Below are 22,625 nucleotides of genomic sequence, written 5' to 3' on the forward strand. Positions count from 1 at the left end.
TCTTTGCACGAGCCAACCTCCTCCCTGGCTAAACGTTGGCGACGTCGGGTTACCTCCCTGGCAACGTGTCCCGCGCGCTTATTGGTAGAAAGTTGCAACGCGGAATGAAACTTTGGGACGGTTCACACGAGCGGTTCGCGTGCAGCCTACTCTATAAATAAGACCGGAGGTGAACTTCCAAGTGTTGACTTGTTATCAACACCGTACAGGCGGGTCGTTATAACTCCATTGTAATAAACACTTGTAATAAACCGCGTTGGTCAGTAAAAGTGAATTTGAGTGTTTCACTATTCCTCAATAGGCTGGATTTTATCGAACAAATATTTTGGTGTATTAAAAGGGACCTACTGGAAGATTGTGGGATACAAAAACTTAAATATGCCGGCCGATATTTTGGAGAACACTTCGTCGGCCTCTGTTGTATCCACACCTTCGAGGGCGAATGGAAATCCGGATAAACCAAAGACTGCCTCGGAGCACAGAAAGGTAGGTTCACTGAAAAGTACGGACATACATCGAACAGTTTTTATACCTTAATAGCTGGTATTTTGAAAAGTAACATGACCTCGTGGATGTTTTTTTTCTTTCAGTCTTCTAAGCCAATAATGGAGAAGAGAAGACGCGCGCGAATCAATGACAGCCTTGGACAGCTCAAGACCCTCATCCTGGATGCGCTAAAGAAAGATGTAGGCTACGTTGCTGATGAAATATTTATGCCTATGACTGCGATATATGCTATCGTTATGAATATACGATACACTGAGAAGAAGTTCTAATATATTATTTAATCGTGTCATTTTGTTTGTGTCTATTTAGAGCTCCAGACATTCGAAGCTTGAGAAGGCAGACATCCTTGAGATGACTGTGAAGCACCTTAGGAATATGCAGCGTCTTCAAATTACTGGTAGGTTTTATGGAACGCTCATTGATTACAGTAATTCTAGACGTGGATGTTTATGGCATCGGAGACTGTGCTAATTTGGCAATTAGTTACTATATTTACATATTATATATTTTTTTAATGGACAATACGTTGTTTTATTTTACTTTACAGCTGCTATAAGCACAGATCAATCAGTCATTGGCAAGTACAGAGATGGATTCAGCGAGTGCATAAGTGAAGTCACCCGTTTTCTGTCCACATGTGGAGGGGTGAACACAGATGTCAGGAGCCAACTTCTCAGCCACTTAGCTAGCTGCGTGTCACAGATAAACACCATGAGCTTCTCAACTCAACGCCAAATCTCCACCTACTGCCAGCGTCCAGCGCCTGTCCAGTCCATTTCGCCAACACCAGCTGCGTCGCCTCAGTTGAATGGAGTCATGTCTTGCAAAAGTGGCTCGCCGCTCAACTTCTCATCAGAATTCGCTAAACTCTACAGTGGACTTCAGATTGTGCCGGCGACAGATGGACAATTCGCCTTTCTGATTCCAAGTTCTGCTCTTGCACATATCAACGCGCCAAACGCGCAGCACGGTAATCCGGGACTAGCGGTGGCGGTTTCACCTGTCTTGGCTCCTATCACCGCTGATTCGGTGTGGAGACCGTGGTAGTGTAGCGCACTCATTAGATTGATGGACTTACACGCACTATGAGGCCTTTTTTAACGGAAGGTACACACACTGTCAGACTTCTTGTATATTTTTGTACAGGCTGTTCAAAGCTGAATGTTTACACGTTATTCTCTGATCCAGGATACCATAGACTGTATTGTTTATGTTTGTATGTCAGTGATCGTGTTATTGTTGAAACGGAAAATATGGTTCAGATGTTTTCCTTCAGGAAATCAATACACTGTTCAAAATAAATTAAAATTCTCAATACTTTAAACTGGTTGTTTCTTACATGCAAAGTAACTATATTCTGCATCCTATCGCTATTAATGTGCTTTGATTAAATACCTCATCCAAAGTCTTACCCAAACACTGGATAACATAGGATCTCAGTATCAAGCATCAAGCGCTGAATTTTCTGCAGTCAAGCACGCCCCTTAAATATTTGAACACATGAACTGATCCTTACTCATCCGATTTCAACTCTGTGCCGTGACTGGTGACGAGACGTGAACTGATTTTAACTTTGATTTCAGTTAAACGAACCATTCCAGTGTTCTGGCAACTCTTTCTGTTTTTATATATGAAAATAATATATCAGTTCTGATGCTGTAGATAGAAACTACATTATTGCGTCTTAAACATTATAAGTTCTCTTCTCCATCGAACTGATTCCTCATCACCAGCTCCGAGTTCTATTAGTACTTTTCAACATTTCCCCACCGGGAATAAATAGCTCCCGGATGAGGTAAGGAATCTGAGAGCTGGAAGGAAGTACTCTCAACCCAGCGGGAGCCGCCAGGACAGGGAAGACGAGAGGAAGTCTTTGGGGCACGCACCGATATGTCTGCAGGAGAGGGAATGCTGGCACACAGAGACAGAGTAGTTGAACCTGGTGAGAAAGAAGCTGATCAGGATGGAGGGAGGGAGGGGAAGGCCCAGATGAAACAACTTAAATGTGACACCAAACGAACATAGTTAGGTTTGATCTGGGTGGAGGTTATCTGAGAACCGATCTGGGGTCAGAGGGAGATATTTCATGGCCAAAGAAATGTCAAGCTACACTATACTAGACTTACTTTAAATTGATGAGATGGTAGTGTTATGTTAGGTGCTCTTGCATTTTTGCATAAACATGTAAGTAAAAATATATACAAACATTTTTTGCACCCCACACTTTGGTAAATATGTTGTTGTTTTTTTTAGCTTGAAGGGATTCTCCTCAAACATCACAAAACATTCAATTTCAACTGGAAGGTGCAAATCAGGCTAGATTATGTATTCAAAGCCCCCCCCCCCTTTTTTTGATTTACACACAGGAAGTGCATGTTTGCTCATGGGATCTTGACAGTTTAGCTTAGCCTTAGTGCTGCTGTCCATTTAGCAATCTGGGAGAAAGCTAATGGTGTCACTAAACCAGTGTGAGTCCAGTGAAAAGCCGGACCAGGGCTCACAGGTGCCTGTCATCCTGCCTCACAGTACCCAACAAGCCTGTATCCAGATCTGTTTGTGTTGTTTCCCTTTGTTTGGCATGACAATCACCAAAGGGGTTGGCAAGATGGAACAAACAGACCTGGAACCAGGCAGGGCCACATCTGCTAGATCCTCTGTCACGGGAAGCAGTTTTAACAACATAAATAAGGTAAAACTGGAGTAAAATTAAAGTAAAATAATCAAAGTATTTGTGTGAATATATCATATAATGTTAAAAAGTGCATTCCAAATGTATAAAAAAATACGTATTTCCAATGCGTAGCAGTTTTGAGTGATACTGTTCTTTTCACCCTACAGGATTAAATTAGATTGAATAGTTGTTGTTGTTATTTTTTGGGGTGTGAGAGGAATTCTGTTCATCCAACAACTTCTAATTAATTTATACATTGAAACACGACAAAATAAGTTTCTCCTTCCAAAGTGTTTGTCAGTCAAAGCCGCTCCGACACATAATGCAGTCAATTAAGTTTACATCTCTGGTTTGCCCAAACACACCACCCCAGCAATGTGTATGAGCCCTAAAAGCCAAATAAAGCCTCCCCTATCAGGACAGGCCTTTGAGAAAGAGCCCCGCAACCCAAAAACAAAGGCCGGCCCTCAGTGGCTCAATGGCTTCACTCTTTGTGGCCCTCTCACTCTCCATAAAGGGCTTTGCTCTTGTTTATCCAGGAAGAGGGGTTTAATGGTCAAAAGGGGGGTACCATGCTGTCACTTTCACCACGCTAGAGCTGAAGGCTCTTTGTTGAGAGGGTCCCAAAGCTCCTCTAAGTCCAGACTACTCTATAGAGACAACACAGGACCACTGCTGCAGTTCCTGGGCTAACAGGTTTGTTTCTTTAAACCTACCCACCAGCACCTCCCTCTAACCCAATGGGCCACCTGTATACTAAAGGATGCATGGGTGGAGGTTTAAACAACACAAGATCTTTGGACTGGGTTATTCAAAAATGGGCACAAGGTCCCAGGTCAACTGGCGAGGCATAATGGTCCTGGTCAGGGTTCTTTGTTGGTGCAAGTACATCAATGGGAATTGGTATTTTTCAAAAAATGACACATCACATTTCTATGGATTATATGGTTTATTGACTGGGTGTCAGAGGCTAATTAAATGTACAAAGTTCAGTATTAGTCAAAAGTTTGGGATATGAAAACTATCCACAGGAAAACCTGTTGGGCCCAGGGTCTTGACCAGCTGAGGGGGACGCCACACAGCATAATATAAACATAACATAAACACTTTCACCAGTGTTAGTTGAGACACACGGCCAGCCCCTGTAAGTCCAGTTGTTTTTGCTTTCTTCCTGTCCCTTATCTTCCAGGCCAGGCCTCCCCTCTCTCCCCTTCGGTTTGACTGTTTTCTCCCATACCTCCTAAAAGGGAGGATGACAAGCATTAAGTTAGCTCAGGCATGGAGCCTCTGTGATCTGTGATTGATGAGCCATTCGTCACACAAACAGTAACCCAGTGACAGGGGCCCTGCTATGGGAAACCCAGCTTCCTGATATGTGCCCCGAAATCTCTACTGTGACTGAATCTATGGTGAATTGGTTTGTGTTGTTCTAAAGAGCTGTCACAATGATTTGGGCAAATAGTTCATATCTGACAGTGATGGTAAATAATTGCCTAGATTAGGTACTTGACAATCAATGGAGAATGATGAGGTTGAACCAAGATCTTTATTTTCTAGGAGTTGCGTACTTGTACATAAATACTGTGCCGATACACACATACCTGTAGGTACACCTGTTCATTGAAGTGATTTACCTGGTTTCTATGTTTCAAATTGGAGATATTTTTTTTTTAAATTGACAAATTGTTGACTTGGCACCAGTGATGGCACCAGGATGCACTGTGGGATGATGACAAGCTGGTGGAGGGAGTGTGATGATTTGGGCGATGTTCTGCTAGAAAAACCAGGGTCCAGGCATTCAATGTAGACGTCAGTTTGTAACATGCCACCTACCTAAACATCAATACAGATCAGGTACACCCCATCATGGCAACAGTATTCCCTGATGGCAGTGGCCTCTTTCAGCAGGATAATGTGCCCTGCCACACTGCACACATTATTCAGGAATGGTTTGAGGAACACAATGGAAAGTTCTATCTGATTGAGCATCTGTGGGATGTGCTGGACCAACAAGTCATAATGTTTTGGCTCATCAGTGTATGGGCAGCACAAGACATTTTACTAAATAAACAATTATAAAGATTGTATTCATTTTAAGAAAAATCTGAAAATATAAAAACAAGAAAAGAAATGAAAAGACGTCAGGATTGAGTCGTATTCATTATTTTCCAATACTCCGCTACTCTCCGTAGGTCCTGATTCATGTTTACCTGGCTTCTAACAGTTGGATTTTGAATTGAGGCACGGGGGCAACACGGCTGCCTTGCATTGTCCCCATGGCGACAGCCTCGGCTGTGAAATTCTCTCAGCCAGACCAGGCTGTCGACATACTGTAGATGTTCTGGTGATACGAAGACAACATTAATATTCCATGTTTTGCCTTAACCAATCTTTTCCCACAACTGTTCATTATGATTGCCGTTGGCGTGGCAAGCTACAAGCTACAGCTGAAAACATAAAAATGAAAGGGGGGAGGGTTCTCCATTGAGAAAATGAGGCATGACTTGCGTGCGTATATACAGCAGTTCTTCTGAAGTGCCCCAAATTCCTCTGACAATACCCCGAACCCCGTCACAGGACCAGGTTCCTCTGTCCAGGGCTGCAGGTGTGTTCTTCCCCAATAATTGGAATTTGCTTATAAGAAGATTAAATTCTCTTGTTCTCTTTCCAATAGAGGAGGTTGGGTCATGAAGCATTATGATAAGGGATTACCATTGGGACCTGCTCCCCTCCACTTAACGTAAGCATCAGGTCAGCTGTTCCTAATTTGGTCAGTGACACTCATTGGCCCCTCCTTTGGGGGTCTAATGTATATGGAAGAAGGACTGCTGAACCTCGTGTATTAGCAGCGGGGGGTGAAATGGCCGGTTCATGTCTTGGGGATGTGGCTTGTCATGATGCTTGTGAACGCTGGCCTGTAGATGAATGCCACTCAGTGGACAGCGCTGTCTCTCATTTTGTCGACGACTTGTTTTAGGAGTTAGGAATTTTCAGGAGGATATACGTTGTTAATGCTTAAATGTGGCTTGTTGTCTTTTACAATAAGCAAAATACCTAAGGGACAACATTTCCTAAATCTACTGACATCTACTCACGTGATGCCAGACATAGATCTGTGTTAACAGATGTCAAAACGCTATAAATGTCCAAGTTCTGTAACGACTCAGATTCTCTGACCACTAACAACCGCAAAAACCAAAATCCTCCCCTGTCCACCCCTCCTGTCCTCTCTCTCTGGCTGTAGACCTCAGAGGACCTCTCCCCTTTGTCCTCTGAACTCTGCCCTCCCTCACAGCCACTCTTTTATCCTCGGCTGTCCCGAACTCGGTGAGAAACCTCCCCGCGCATTGTGTCATCTGGACTCTGTGTGTCCTGGAGAACAATGCCCCCACCTCAAGGATCCAGCCCCCCCCCCCCCCCCCCCCCCCAATACATTCCCCACCCTCCCAAAGTAAGAGGTACTGTGCGACGCATGGCGCCCAGCACTAACAAGCCGATAAGTGGGGACGGGGGTCTTACCAAGGGGGGTTGAAAGGTGCTCTTCAACCAGCCTGAAAGAATAACAGCACAGCCTCCCTGGAACACCCTGCTGCTGTTTATATCCCAGACACTCTGTTTGCCTGCTACTCTGGCGAACGTCATGGATGGTGCGCTGGATGGTCATGAGGGGTGGATCGAGGGACAGAGTGGATCACTATATTAACCTCCAGGAGAGAAGAGGTGGACAGGTCTTAATCTCAACACGGGTCATGAGAACTGTCCAATGGGGTTTAAGCTAGCTGATGATCTGTATTAATGTTATTATTTGAGTTATTTTTAAAAAGGAAATGAAAAACATAGAAGGTGGACAGAAATTGTAAAAAAGAAAAAAAATACTCTATTGTCCCTAAATAAAGGTGATTCACTGGCACATCTTTAGTTGCTTTCACTTGTGTTTTGTATAGAAATATCAGATTTGCACTGGTGCAGTGATTCACATTCCAGACCCAGTAGACAAATTCCAATTTAAAAAAAATAAAAACATGTTTACGGTGTTGTTATTTGGTGATCACTATATTTGTACATATTGGGGACAATATTTCCCCCCTTTTAATTCATGTTCACCCCCTTCATTCTGGTCAAGTGAGCATGACCGCCTCATGCCGTCCCTGCCAGCTATGGAGGCCAATACTTGTCAGCTGAATTGTGATGTCATTCATCTCAGACGAAGGACCCAATCGACCCCACGACCCCTGACCCCTATAAACTGCTGGGTTAGAGTGTTTTATTCAAGGTGTTGCCATCTGTGTGCCCTCCCCTCTTCTTCCTCGACTCTTTTCTTCGGCCGTCCTGTCATCCTCTCCTATGTCCAGGGGCGGTGGTGTGTGACAAGTCTCCCCGGACGGCTTGTTTGTCTCGATCCATGTTTAAAGCTCCAGATAAAAGACTGAGTGGATCCCGGAGATAGATGTCAAATCTCTATGGTGGCGTCTTTGTAAGCACTTCCACTGATGTTTGTGCTTGTTGAAAATACATTTATAGGATTGGGTCGTCTCTGTTTCGAAAAAGATTCATATCTCCAGGAGGATCTCTCTTAATTGATGTATTTTTGTTGTTACATTGAAAGTGTTCGTTGAACATTTTGTTGTCCTTAATTCTAGATGGTAAATTAGCTGTGAAACTGTTGTTCCAAATTGATCACTGGTGTTGGTTTTTAAATGCATATCTTAACTTACTCGTTCATTAGGAAAACTTGTCTTTCCCCTCCATCGGCAATGCTGTACAGTTTGTGTTCAGACTGATCGACATAACAACCAACAAGTTCATTACTGGGGTGGCTGAAAGTTAATTTGCTATGTATGCCTGCATAGTTACAGTCTATATCTATGGGTGGCATAAATACGTATTAGTGGGCGAGGGCAATTGGGTGTATGCTAAATAATGTAAATATCTAAGATGGTTTGCGAATACTTTGATAATCTATGGGAGTGATACCGAAAAGGGTGATTCAGATGGTAGAAATGAGAGAAATGTATAATTTTATGGGAAGATGATGAGAAATGGAGTCATCTGCTGGTAGAAATCTACGTTACAGTAGTGTATTTGTTAGACAAGCCCCACTTCAACCCAGTTCATGCATTCTTTTTTCCCCCCCCCGATTTGGTCCTCATTTTAAGTGTGTGAAGATTTTGTAGACAGTTGTAGAAGAAAGATTTTTGATTTGAGTGTGACCATATGTTTCAAGTGTAAACTGACAAGATCAATCCTGGAGTCCTGGAGGAAGGACACATTTTACAGGCAGGAAGTAAAAAAGGATTTAACGATGATGTGGATACTACTGGGTTCACAACATGGTCTAAACCTCTTCAGGTGAACTTTGAACCTTACAAAACAGTTCATTCACCCTGCTTATCACTCCGATTTAAGTGGGAAACACTGTCAGTTACTGGTTGTCAGCATTTCATTATAGGCCTTCAATATTGACAATGACTGCAGGAAATATTTATTTAAGTTAAACCCAATAATGCTTATGTCAGCATCAAATCATATTATAAATTACTTACAACCGATAAATGAGAAAAACTATACCTAAAATGTATATAAGATTCAGGGGAGATTAACTTTTTTCTCATATTCAGTATGTTGGCACATACAAAAATGTACATCATGTATATTTCTTCATAAATGCCACTCTGAGTTTTTGCATTGAAACATGGCCATACAGTAAGAAATAACAACATAAAGTACGGGAGAAAATGGGGTAAAAAAAAAGAAATTGTAAAAAAGACTTTACACAGTGGGATTAATAGTCCAAGTATGACATTGTGACGATTCTGACTGTGGTGAGTCTTTTTTCAAGATATACTCAGAGGGGTTACTATCCCCTTCTTGGAATTGCACTTTGAGGCTCAAAGGCCTACCCTTAGTCACTTTGCACTTAATAGTCATGTTGTCGTCAATGACCTGGACAGTACATTTGCCAGGGTGTGGCCTCTCCTCCACAGAGCAATTGAACGGGACAGCGCTGGCTCTCGAAGAGATATTACTTGGACACACCAGCTGGTCCCTCTCTATGGATACCAGACTCTGTCCTCGTAAAGATATGGGACCCTTACAATAAACGTTACTGAGGTCCTCCACTAAGTGGCTGTGTTCAACCATGTAGTCGTACAGATAAATCATGTGGCAGTCGCAGTGCCAGGGGTTCCGTCTCAACCTCATCACGTTTTCGTGGGCCGACGTGTCGAAGAAGCCCGGTGGAAGCATCTGGAGGCTGTTATCTGAGAGGTAAAGCTGCTCCAAAAACACCTGGTCCTCAAACAGCATGGCCTCCAGAGAGCTCAGGTTGTTGTTCTGCAGGTGGACGAATTCGAGTTCTCTGAGACCTTGGAAGATTGTTCCAGGCAGCAATATTAGCTGGTTCTTAGAGAGGTCCAGGTGTTGCAAAGCCGTTAGATTTCGAAAAACTGCCTCTGGAAGGTCAGTGAGCTGGTTCTTGGACAGGAACAGGTGACTAAGACTGGTAAGACCACAGAATAAATCAGACGAGATCCATGCCATTCGGTTGTCTTTGAGATCCAGCTGCTGCAAGCTAGAGGGAAAGGTTCCAGAGCTCACATTTGCGATCAAGTTGCCGCGAAGATTCAGCTCCTCTAGTTCTTCTAGGTGTGAGAAGACCCCTCGAGGGAGGTGAGATATTCGATTTCCCTGCAAGTAAAGATTTTTCACCTTGGAGATGTTGTGGAATGTGTCGGGCAAGAGAACGTCAATCCGGTTGTAGCCCAGTCTGAGGGACTCTAGCTGGGACAAGCCACTGAGAAGCTCCCCTTCCACCTTAGAGAGCCTGTTCAGGGACAGGTCAAGAACGCGAAGACTCTGGAGGTTCTGAAAAATCTGCCCGGGCAGGTGGGAGATGAGGTTACCCTTCAACTGAAGAGTCATCAGCTTCTGGAGGGAACTAAAGAGGCCGTTGCTGAGTGACTTGAACTTATTGAAATTCAGCATAAGTCGAGTGAGATTCCTCTGATTGCCAAAGGTTCCAGGGTTCAAGTGCTCCAGCCAATGGTTGCCGCTGATCTCCAGCTCCTCCAAGCCAGTCAGATGGTCAAACGCCGTGGTGGATACGTGGGACAGCAGGTTGTTGACAAAGACCAGTTTGGTGAGATGAGGGCCATAATGCATGGTCGAGCTCAGGTGCATGAGACCTGTTGTCATCACAATCAACTCCTTCACTTGGGTAGACGTGTTTGTGGGCATGGATCTCAAGCTCTCCTGAGAACACATCACCTTTGTCGATGAGAAACACTGGCATTTAGGAGGACAGTTTGTGTTCGGTGCAGAAGTGGCCCCATGTTGAAAAAGATGAAAGAACAGCCACAACGTGGAACCAAAATATTTCAACATCCTTCACTATAGAAATAGAACAGTGAACATTTAAACATTTAAATGAAAGATATATTGTGGTATTTCAGATAATATATTTGACCAATAACATTGAGTATGGTAGGGCAGATGGAACACAATTCTAAGTTAACTTGCTGAGGAGAATTTCAGTTCCACTAAGTGTTGAATAGTGACGTATATATTGTTCCATCCAAGCTTTGCTGATATTAAGCAGTTCACAATAAGTAAAGCTGTAATTTTTTATTTTGACTGTAGTAGAAGGCTAAACTATACTGTCTGCTATTATGTTTCTTAATTTTATAAACAGCCAAAACGTACCTGTTTTGTGACTATTTTCCAGGTTTCCAAATGTCTGAATAGAGAAAATAATTTCCCTTGGGGATTTGAGGCTTCAGTCCAACTAACACACACTGTGCAAGTCCACCCACAACATGTCTACATTGGGCAAGACAGACCTTTCAGCTATTGGTCAGATAATGTCATGAAGTCCTTAGATCACAAGGCAAGGGGCAGTCTCCAGAATCTAACAGAGCTGCGTAATTTAGCTAAAAGTTACTCAAAAGCATTGCTGTGGTGAAACCAGACGTAATTCCCGTGGTATATAATGTCATATCACGGCTGTATGCTATGTGAAATTGAGGTCACTCGGAATTGCGCCCTCTAAAATCTAAACACAGTACTTCTAAGGGGCGGCAATAACTTACAACCTTTTTCTAAAATGAATGGAATTCCAGGAAGCCGTTTTTTCACCTGAGCCCAAAGGATGCGTTGGCACACCTTTACCCAGAGCGCTCATCAAGCACGCACCGCTACCTGACGTTTCTAGGACATTTCTAGATATTTTTTTTTTTTAGAATTTAGGCAGATTTTATTTGAATGCTGAGTTAACCCAATTGATCATTTATTTTTTAGGTATCTGTTATACATTCATTTATTCATAGGGCCTATTTTATTCGTTTGAAATGGCAAACTCGGGGATGCAGTTACTTGGATTCACCTTAGCTTTTTTTGGCTTCATCGGGATGATTGTGTCCACGGTCATGGCAGAGTGGAAAATTTCGTCATACGCTGGAGACAATATCATAACAGCCCAAGCCGTTTACGAGGGGCTTTGGATGTCCTGTGTATCGCAGAGCACTGGTCAAATCCAGTGTAAAGTGTACGATTCGATGCTTCAGCTACCGGGTAATTTCTTACTTTATTTTCAAACGTTTTACACTATAAGACACTATTTTTACACTATAGACATATTAAATATATTTTTTTCCAAAAATATAAACGAATCAATCAATCTCTTTGAAGTGTTTAAGAAATTCACAACAATTTAAACCTTGGAAAACCGACATAAAGCCTTAGCGGCGTGCATGAGGTCTCATACATGAACAGACAAGTCTTGGGAATGCTAGCCAGGGATAACTGAAAAAAACACCATAGCTCCATGGACGGGATTCAATCAAACACCCATTGCAATATTGACGCGATAGCACTTCAGTCCACGGTCAGTTTTACTTACACGCTGGTTAGTGTAATAAAAACCTGAAAAACAGTTACCACAGCAACCACACCAACATATATCCTTTTGAAGAATTATTCGTTTTGGGGGTGGGGGGAATTAACATTTATTCACAACACAGAAAACATTGCTAAGGCATGAATGAGTTGGGCTGAACAGGGTAATGATGTTAGATAGCATCTTCCACCTCCATTAAACCAACATGTTTTCACATGCAAGTTCGTACAACAGATACATAGCTAACGTACCCTTATTCCCGGTATTTGTTTATCAGTTAAAAGTATGAGTTAAAGGTATTTTGTTTTTATATGATTGTTCTTTTATTTATTTCATATTATTATTTCTTATTTTCTTTTTCATGCTCTTTGACAATATTCCTTTATAATAAAAAGTGTTTTACAAATGCAATTAATTATTATTATTATTATTATTATACTAAGTCAATGATTTTCTGTGATCAACTAGTCAGACAAAGAAACACGGACAGGGGCACTGCAGACAACAAAACCTACCTGCTATTAAGGAGCTAGGTTATGAGTTGTAGCTCTTATACTTTGTTGTGCATGTGTCATATTTAGGACACAATCATTAAAGATAAAATATGACATTATGACATTGACTGAGTGTGTCTTCTGTTCCTTCTGTTCCTTCCCAGGCATGGTTGTGGCTACCCGAGGTCTCATGGTGGGGGCCATCTTCCTGTGTGGCCTCGCCATCCTGGTGTCCATGGTAGGCCTGAAGTGCATGGTCTGTCTGGCAGAGCAGCCAGATGCCAAGGGCAAAGTGGCCATGACTGGAGGAATCGTCTTCATTATCGCAGGTGGGTGTTCGGAGAATGCAGAACCACTGATATTTGGTCATAATTTTGGGCAAAAAAGCTTTCTACTTCTTTGTGTGTAAAAAACCCCAGCTAAAACCTTACCCACGTGTAAAAACAGTTGGTACTTAACTTTAAACTTGTTGTTTACCCCATATCTTGAAATATATTTTGTCTGGGGGTCTGTGTATATGGTGTGTGTGTGGGGGGGGGGGATACAGCCCGATACAGTACCGGGTATCGGGCTGATACTGGGCTCATGTACTTATGCCGATGCCGCGCACCGATGCCGCGCACCGATGCCGCGCACCGATGCCACGCACAGATACCACGCAGCAGCCAGAGGCCAAGGGCAAAGTGGCCATAACTGGAGGAACAGATGCCACGCACAGATGCCACGCACAGATGCCACGCACAGATGCCACGCACAGATGCCACGCACAGCTGCCACGCACAGCTGCCACGCACAGCTGCCACGCACAGATACCACGCACAGATACCACGTCATGGAAACATTAAGTGAAACAAAGGGTTATCGGTGCATCCCTACATGGAAATGTTACCAATTTAACCAGGACCCAACATTATGTTGCTCTGCCATCTCCCAGGTCTCTGTGCCCTGGTGGGCACGTCCTGGTACGGCAGCAGAATAGCAAAGGAATTCTACGACCCCTTCACCCCTACAAATTCCAGGTATGATGTCATTATCCCTTTGGCTGAAGGGGCTTAGTTAGGATTTGGGAAAATGTTTTCGATATATTATTCAGATTACGTAATATACAGTGAAATGTAATTTTGCACATAATTTATCATAATCTATGTTTACTTTGAAAAAGCAGCCGCCTGTTTGATTTTGTTAATGAAATCAATGTACTCCTGCAGGCCCCGTGTTCTGGTGGAACACGTCCGCAATCCCAAAAGATCAGGGTTCAGTCTTAGTCTCAATCCTTCCTATTTTGTCTCCTCTTAATCTGCACTTCTTGACATCTGCAGGTATGAGTTTGGCAAAGCCCTGTTTATTGGATGGGCCTCCGCTAGCCTCACCATCATAGGCGGTTCTATCCTGTCCTGCAGCTGCCCCGGTAAAGCCTCAGGAACATCCCCCCGCTACCCGGCCACCCGGTCCACCGCCCCCCCGGGGAAAGACTACGTCTAGACCTGAAGGACTTCCAGGGTCACATTTAGTAGGCCAGACCGTGGCAAAACCTTTACATTTCAAACCAATCTTTGGCAATGAGAAGGTCATCCATTGTATTTTTTTGTCATTTTCTTTTGTTCTGTTTCTTGCCCATTGAACCAAACCGTCATCATCCATCCGGCCATGCCTTCTTCAGGGAACGGTTCTGACTATGCTAGGGTCAAAACTCAAGTTATTTTTGTTGATTTGGTTGGTTTGTTTTAGCATTTTCATGTCTGGTTGTTTTAATGAAAGACACACTACTAGCAAACAATATATCCATGATGCTTTTATGTTATGTTATTTTTATTATCATGTTCGTATCATTGATTCACACCAAACTGCACGGCGCTGTACAGATATTTTCTTTTCAGGTTGTTCATCATTCCACAGCTATGGCAGATTTGCAACCAAGCCAATGTACTTCAGCTGTCTCTGGTCGGATTAATCTAGAACATAATATTTGTGCACTGCAATTTGATAGGTTGCTATTGCTGTGAGCAGTGTCGTTTTAAATGCACTGAAACATAAAAAGGGGTTATTTTACTGCGCAGGTGTGGCTTTGATTATTAACCAAAAATAGACAGGAGTTTGGGTTACTGTAAAAACAATTACCATGCCACTTTAGAGAAATAGTTGTTTTTCAACGGTATTTTCTGTGGCATCAAATTAGCCTATGGCAACATTTCTACCAAAACCTTTAGGTCATGTGATAATGTTGTTGTTTTACATATAAACTGGTGTTTATAATAATAATAAGTTTATCTTTTCATTTAGATTTCATTTAATCTAGATACTGTTATATTTAGAAAGTACAATAGTACTGCTGTAACTAACTGTACCTAAAATATGCAGTAATTAACATAGTTGCGGGCATAATAGAATCACCTAAGCTGAGTTTCAACATCCAACATGTTTACAGGTGCCAAAATAAGCTAGGTTGAACCTGAAACATGGATGTGTGTGTCTCAAGATACCCTGCAGAGGGTACTTGATGAGATGGACGTTATATTTTCTTTGTTGTTAACTACTGCATTCTTTGGAAAGGGAGGTGCCTTGACCTGACTTTTGCTGTCACAGTGGACCTGCCGCAACATGCCTTCAAGGTTCTTCAGGACGTATGAAAGGAATTTCTATAAAATAACTGGGATTAGAAACATCAGCATCAGTGTCTATATCCTGCTCTTAATTATATAAGGTAATTGGTTATATTAAAGTTTCCTTAATTCAAACTGAAACATGTGAGAAAACAAAATGATAGTTCATAAATATTCCAAGAGTCATATTATTGGCAAAACTTGTACTCTTCTTTAACAAAAGCACAGGTTATTATCTTCTAAATTCTCTTTTTAGAATGAACTACAATTCGGTTGCTGGTTTCGATTAACAGTCTTAAGCAATATGTAGCCCAGGGTTATGATTCCTGGCACTCCCTGTAAAGCCAAGATGCTGGAGAGTGATACAATCAAAAGGTATTACTCACATCTCCAACTACCTGTCTTTACATGCCCCCTGGAAACCTTTCTATGCTAGGAGTGGGAATTTCTCTCTGGAAAAAAAGGCTAGGAAGGTGCTTCTTAACATGTTTGACTTGATGGAAACATACTATATTTTTAATCTAAAGGTTAAATGAATGGTACTATAGTAAGTGACAATAAAGTGCAGTTAAAACAATCTCCTTTCCATCTGATAACATCGAATTTGATTAACAAAAGGCACATCTCAACAGGTTGCCCCAGGGGGCAAAAACTCCTTGAATGCTCTACTCCGTTATGTAGGTGTGCTTGAAAAATGAAATGTTCAAAAATAAATACAGGGATTTTCAACAGTAAGAGATCAAAAACTGCTTTAAAGACACCCCCCAAAAAAATTGGGAGCAAAGTGGTTTTTTGTTGTTGACCTTAAGCAATGTGGCTTAAGGTTGGTCTCATTGGACTCTGTTTTGCCTGAGAGACAAAATAGAATCATTGTTTGGTTTTGGTTGATGTGTTTTCCTCAAGGCCATGCATGTTGTGTTCCCCCCGTAACATAACAAATGTTGAACGAGGTCCTCAGCTATTATATTAAGACAGGCCTATTAACGATAACTTGATGTTTCAAGTAAAAGTTTCCTCATACTAAAACATGAGTTTAAATGCGTCACAAATCACAAGAGATATCAATAAGAAATTACAGAAAAAAACTTTCAAAACACAAACATAACTATGGGTTTACAGAAAATGTGGGAGGAAAAAGACAATTCCAGTCTTTTGCCACTTTCAGAATAAAATTAATGGTAAAAATTCTGATATTTTGGAGCAAATATTGTTAAAGGAATTCTTATTAAAATACACTGTATTTAATATAGCTGACTTTTGAAATGTCCCATTGCTACTGAAGTGTGACCATACCAATGCAATGACAAATTGACATCTGGAAGGTAAAAACAATATACTTGTACACTTAACTTGGTAGGTGACATCTTTGACATTGCTCAATGCTCATATTACTGATCGCTAATTTCAAATATACTTCTGGGCAGAAATTATGAAAAAAGACTAAGTTTGGCTAATAATAAATTAAATGTGGCTGGAGGCCTGTTTTATGGTTTTATCTTTTCACTGGTTCCTTGGCAGGCAGCACCACCCTTTGGTGCCACCAAGAATTGAAGAACAGGTTTTTTTTGTAATAGATGCTCATTCTGTATGAAGAATGTAACGGGAATGTTGAGTTTCGAGAAAGTGTCTTCTAAATAAAAAGGAACATGCATGGGAGAACGATCAAGTTAATTATTTTAAGGAATTGGGGCGCCATTTAAAATACAGTATGTTTTCACATCAATAAGTACTTGGGCAGCAATGTTGTTGTTCTATTTTTTAAACAAATTAAATCTGATGAACTTTTTGGAACACTTGAAAATAACTTTCATAAATAGCTAGATTTGTAAGGATTTTATTACATTAAAAATAATTTGTGGATCCTTGATAAACATAAGCATACATTGTACAACATGTATTGATGAGTTAGAAAACTCACCTACTTTGATAACGTATAAAAGTATTCTTCTACCTTAGACTTTTGCACTTTTTATTTTGTTACATACAGCATGAAATCAAAATGGATTTCATCAGGTGTCTTGCCACTGAACAACAAAAAAACATGATGTCAAAGTGAAAAATCATTGAATGAATTGAAATGAATTTCAAATATAAAACAGATTTTAAATTCATATTTTTTTATAATTGATTGCATATGTATCCCCCAACTTTTTATTAAACACCGGAATATGCAGTGGTGCAACCACTGTCTGTACAGTCACCTAATTAGTTGAATGTCTACCTGTGTGCAAAAAACATGTTTCACATGACTTAGGTTATATACATCTGACCCACAGTTGGTTAGAACAATTACTTACAAAAAGTACTTCATGAAGACCAAGGCACATTCAAAGCAATTCTGGAATAAAGTTATTCGAAAGCACCAATGGTGTAGGATATGAGGACATTTCCAAATCATTCATATGGAGCACAGTAAAGTATATGGCTCAGGTGTGAATCTTTCTAGAAAAGGTTGTCCTCTTAAACTGAGTATCTGGGCGAAAGTAGCAACTATATGCTGGGTGCTTTACAAAAGTAGCTGTTATGGGAAAGATACAAACATTTATGAAAAAAACTCATATCAAATCATAGCATGTGGGAGATTCTGAAACCAAGTGGAAGAAGATTCCTTGGTCTGATGAGACCAAAATATAACTTTTTGTTTTAGCACTTTGTTTGTCACAAGCATAACACTGTGCATCATCCTGGGAACACCGCCTCTACTGTGAAGCATAGTGGTGGCAGCATCATGCTGTGGGGATGCTTCTCTGGGCCTGGAAAACTTCTGAAGATAGAGGGCAAAATGGGTGCCTCAAAGTACAGAGAAATCCTGGATGACAAAGTCTGAAAGAAACTTAAATCTTGGGAGAAAATGACTGTTCCAGCAGGGCAATGACCACAAACATTCAGCCAAAGCCACAATGGAGTGACAAACATTTTAATGTACTGGACTGGCCCAGAGCTTGAGCAGTTTTGCAAAGAAGAATTTACAGTTTTGCAAAGAAGAAAGTCCAGATGTTCAAATTTGGTAGAGTTATTAAAATAGAGTAATGGCTGTAATTGATGCCAAAAACCTCAACCAAATATTCACTAAAGCAGGTGAATACTTACGTAATCCATTATTTTCTGTTTTGTATTTGAGATTAATTTCTATGTATTTATATTCAATTTGACATTTTGGATCTATTTTGTGTAGATCATTGGCAACAACTCCTAATCAAATCCATTTGAATGTTGTAACACAATTAATTGTTCAAACGTCCAAGGTGGGAGAGAATACTTTGGAGAGCCACTGTATGTACAGCTGAGAACTACCTTGCTGTTAAAAGACCACTAGGGGACAACAGAGGTCCAAGTTAGGAGACTAGATCTACACCCTTTTCCATCTGGGCAATGTCAACAAGTGATCTGGAAAGGCTAGCAGTCGAAATAAGTAGGACGAACAGTGTTGCTTACTGATACCTATCCCAGAAAAAGATTATCAGAATTCCAACCGTACAGTTACCAGTAACACATTTACATTAGCAGTTTACATTATTCACATTGGGATTCACAATATTTCATTGTAAGACTGTGATCTTTTCAGGTGATTGGGTTCTTTTCTTTTTAAATAATCAGATAAATGTAATCGATCTACAAAACGTTATGTGATGCCATTAGAGTGACCTCATTCCTAATGCTTTAAAATGTATGTTTTATGGCCGTTATTGATAAAACAGGAGACAGGCATTTAGACTGATGAAATGCGTCCACACAGCACACTTATCACAAAGCACGTTCCCCACATTAGCGCAGATTTATCCGATCTGGATTCCATCCAGCTCCCTTTGATGAAACCACTCCACATCTCCAAAGCTGCAAGGCTATGCTGTTGATGAATGCAGACATTTAATATGCACAGTGTAAAGCATTTCTGGGATTTGTCACACCTTATATTAATGTTAAACCACTGCGTCACCAGTGATTTGTTTTATGGATACCCATATCACATATAATTCCCATATTGTATTTCAACAATAATAGCTTTATTCAACTGTAAGGCAGGAAAGGCTTGATCAATTTATGTCAGCAACCTAATTGAATTTCGGCTAAAATCACACATCAAACGTTTTTCTTATCAATCAATCGCGCAGAAACAGATAAGATTTATTCAAACCTGTAGACGGAGCGATGGAAATTTTCTATGTTGTCAATCCAATCTTACCCTCAAGACTAAACTGGCATGGTCTTCTGTGTCATGTGCAGTCTCAAGATGTTAAATAGATTCCTCTGAATTACAACCAGACCACAGCACCCCACACCCAGAGTATTGCCAACAGATGTTCTCGTTTAGCTGGAAAGGGTCAGTTGACTTTCAGGGACAACTTGTTTAGGACAACTTGGTTCAATGTGAATAAGAGATGCAATCAATGATCTACATTCAGCACTGTTTATTGACTTTACAGACTACTTTCTGTGAGATGTGACAAATTAGTAATGTTCCAAAAATGCTATTGTGAACCCAAGGGACTTAATGGATAATGGAATACAGCTTGCACTGCATCATCTGCGACACCTTAATATGTCCATTTGTAGAACCCCCCCCCCACCACAGTACTATGATAGAAGTGTTTTTACAATTTTAATTCCAAACAGTGTGACTTGGTCTGCAAGGCTGGAGGCCAGGTACAGCAGAAACCCTATGCCCCAAGCCAGTGCAAGCTTATCCTCATGGGTTGCCATTCACCTATCGCTGTGCTTCCACCTGAAACTCAGCAGCCAACTTCTTCAGCATTCCCAAATCTGCCTCCAGCAGAGGGTTCCCTGAATAGCACTCTTTGGTGGTGCTCTGATCCGATTAACCCTTTAAGGGGGGGGGGGGGGGGATAATCCCCCCTGGGCTCGCTGGAAATAGAAAATAGTCTGAGCCGAGTCCGAGGGACCTTGTATGCCTCAACAGTCACCTAACGTGACCTCCGGGACTCTAACGTGACCTCCGGGACTTTTGTTATCCCCAACCCCTGTGTTGATGGTTCATGGACAAACTTGTCAGGAGTGTCACACAGATTTGCCTATAGTCCTGGTTCAAAGCCATGGTTGTGTATCAGATCTATGGTACGGAACTGAGTTTAGTCAAATCCTGTCTCAGCTGGGGTGTGAAAATGGCAAATTATCAAAACATCTAACATTTCCGGCCTCAGATCTTTTGAAGCTGTTGCTTTCAACAGTGTTTTAACTGAATATGGGTCAACTTGAGTGATTTTGCAGATAAGATGATCCTTGTCACATCAGTAATTGACAGTGGCAATAATAATAATTAACCACATTTTTTGTTAAAGTAATAATAAATAATTTTCTACCTCTTATTTTTATAGAAAACATTCAATAGGCCTTGCGCAATTGCAGTTTGGCTGTTGAGAAGAGGTATAGCATACTAACAAAAACTCAAGACGAAATCATTAACACTGTCTGAAAGTGTACACAAAATGAACTCAGAAGACTTTAAATGAATCAAGCAACTGCAGATTGCCACTTTAAGCAAAACCAATTACATCATGCTCAGTTGATGTAGATTGCAATGGACTCAGCAATCCTCAGCAGTGTGAGTGTGTGCGTGCATGCGTGTGTGCGTACGTGTGTGAGTGTGTGTGTATGTGTGTGTGGGGGGTGGGTGGGTGGGAGGGGCAGACAATCGGAACAGCAGCATCTTCCGTAAACAGAATGTCCACAAAGCTCTCATCTCCTTCCTAGCTGCGTCATGAACTCTCCTGACCCGAACGGGCAGCGGGACTGTGCTGTCCGCTAGGAGGGGAGGAGGGTTACCATGGCAACAGGCATGTCATGCAATACGCCCCAAACCCGTGATTATTCTGTCTATGCGTGCGTGTGCACAATAGTATTATCCCAAGTGTATGCATCTGTGCATTCCTCTGCCTCATCTGTTTCATACCATTTTGGAACTGTATAATAAAATACTATGCTGGGATTGTTTTAACAAGGTGGTCCTTGTTAACGGAACACCAACTAGCGATCTAACTAATTAACTAGCGATCTAACTAGCGTGTGTCCAGCACATGGCTCATATCACGAGGCATGACAAACCAAGACATTTCATGACAAACCAAGAGATTCCGTTCCGCTTCTCTGCTACGTCGCCCTGACGGTGAATTGCAGCTGTTTTTAAGGCTGCCCGTCTTTGAAAAGCAATTGCTCAAACAATCTGCCCTGGTCATGGTGCAGCTTCAAGGGCATTAAAAACCTGGGTATGAATTGACTAGCTTAATTAATATCCAAGTTTTTCAGCAGTTGTTCTTACACACATTCCGTATGTGCTTGGGAAAATTTGTGTAGTGGTCTAGAACCACCAGAATGCAACCTGATATAGGTAAAAATAACAATTTGCTATTTTTATCCTCCGGGATAGATAGTGGTGGATAGGTCAAAGGTGACTGGCACTTTGCATTTGGTCATCATTGTTGTGGTCAGGGAGCATGACGAAATCCTGTTGCATTACCTTCACCAGAAGCTGGCCGATCAAGAATATTCTGGGCCTGAATGAGTTTGACTATAGTGTTATCTTTTTCCTCTGTTGCTAAAGTGAGAATGCTGGCCGTTGTATATATGATCAGGGTTTATACAATGTGACCTACTAAACTCAACCCAAAAATGGACCTCCCCAGCTTAAGTACTCCCTTGTGGAAGGCCTAGAATAGGGTTGAAGTGTGAAGAAGATCTGCTGCTGGAGAGGACTTGGCCCATTTTGGTTGTATGAGTTGTAGGAGGCGCCGGGAACTCCTGTTCAGCAGCAGCCTGGTTTCATGATGCGGAACTGGAACTGAGGATCTCACTTTTGTTCTCTCCCTTGAATCTGTCTGCTCACATGTTGAATCTGTCTGTTCACAGGTTGAATCTGTCTGTTCACAGGTTGAATCTGTCTGTTCACAGGTTGAATCTGTCTGCTCACAGGTTGAATCTGTCTGTTCACAGGTTGAATCTGTCTGCTCACAGGTTGAATCTGTCTGTTCACAGGTTGAATCTGTCTGTTCACAGTTTGAATCTGTCTGCTCACAGGTTGAATCTGTCTGCTCACAGGTTGAATCTGTCTGCTCACAGTTTGAATCTGTATGCTCCCTGGCTGAGTCTGTCTGCTCACAGGTTGAATCTGTATGCTCACTGGTTGAATCTGTCTGCTCACAGGTTGAATCTGTCTGTTCACAGTTTGAATCTGTATGCTCACTAGTTGAATCTGTCTGTTCACAGGTTGAATCTGTCTGCTCACTGGTTGAATCTGTCTGCTCACAGGTTGAATCTGTATGCTCACTGGTTGAATCTGTCTGCTCACAGGTTGAATCTGTCTGCTCACTGGTTGAATCTGTCTGCTCACAGGTTGAATCTGTATGCTCCCTGGTTGAATCTGTATGCTCGCTGGTTGAATCTGCCTGCTCACTGTTTGAATCTGTATGCTCACAGGTTGAATCTGTATGCTCATAAGTTGAATCTGT

The 22,625-nt window shown here is 41.6% G+C and overlaps 3 protein-coding genes and 1 long non-coding RNA gene across 5 annotated transcripts; 2 read left to right on the forward strand and 2 right to left on the reverse strand.

Moving 5' to 3' along the window:
* Window positions 1-202: 202 nt before the first annotated feature.
* LOC105030365 (transcription factor HES-1-B) lies at window positions 203-1,827 on the forward strand. Of its 2 annotated transcripts, none has more exons than XM_010904195.4 (4): window positions 203-486; window positions 591-686; window positions 817-904; window positions 1,055-1,827. In XM_010904195.4, the coding sequence occupies exons 1-4, from the start codon at window positions 379-381 to the stop codon at window positions 1,552-1,554; spliced, it is 792 nt and encodes a 263-aa protein (XP_010902497.2). In that variant the 5' UTR covers window positions 203-378; the 3' UTR covers window positions 1,555-1,827. The 2 variants fall into 2 exon arrangements, with proteins under 2 accessions (XP_010902497.2, XP_010902498.2); XM_010904196.4 differs by having other exon boundaries at window positions 1,151-1,827.
* A 5,491-nt stretch (window positions 1,828-7,318) lies between these two features.
* zgc:153913 (LRR and PCC domain-containing protein) lies at window positions 7,319-11,053 on the reverse strand. Its single transcript, XM_010904197.4, has 2 exons — window positions 10,880-11,053; window positions 7,319-10,567 (listed from the first exon to the last, which is right to left on the reverse strand). The coding sequence occupies exon 2, from the start codon at window positions 10,559-10,561 to the stop codon at window positions 8,948-8,950; it is 1,614 nt and encodes a 537-aa protein (XP_010902499.2). The 5' UTR covers window positions 10,562-10,567; window positions 10,880-11,053; the 3' UTR covers window positions 7,319-8,947.
* Window positions 11,054-11,169: 116 nt separating this feature from the next.
* cldn1 (claudin 1) lies at window positions 11,170-15,040 on the forward strand. Its single transcript, XM_010904198.5, has 4 exons — window positions 11,170-11,746; window positions 12,730-12,894; window positions 13,500-13,584; window positions 13,885-15,040. Exons 1-4 carry the CDS (start codon window positions 11,524-11,526, stop codon window positions 14,045-14,047), a joined length of 636 nt encoding a protein of 211 aa, XP_010902500.2. The 5' UTR covers window positions 11,170-11,523; the 3' UTR covers window positions 14,048-15,040.
* Window positions 15,041-16,983: 1,943 nt separating this feature from the next.
* LOC117594282 lies at window positions 16,984-19,718 on the reverse strand. The gene is made up of 2 exons (XR_004575637.1): window positions 19,301-19,718; window positions 16,984-19,012 (listed from the first exon to the last, which is right to left on the reverse strand). It is a non-coding gene; the product is annotated as an uncharacterized LOC117594282 (long non-coding RNA).
* Between the last annotated feature and the right edge of the window lie 2,907 nt (window positions 19,719-22,625).

Source organism: Esox lucius, chromosome 3 (genome assembly GCF_011004845.1).
Source record: "Esox lucius isolate fEsoLuc1 chromosome 3, fEsoLuc1.pri, whole genome shotgun sequence".
Lineage (NCBI taxonomy): Eukaryota > Metazoa > Chordata > Actinopteri > Esociformes > Esocidae > Esox > Esox lucius.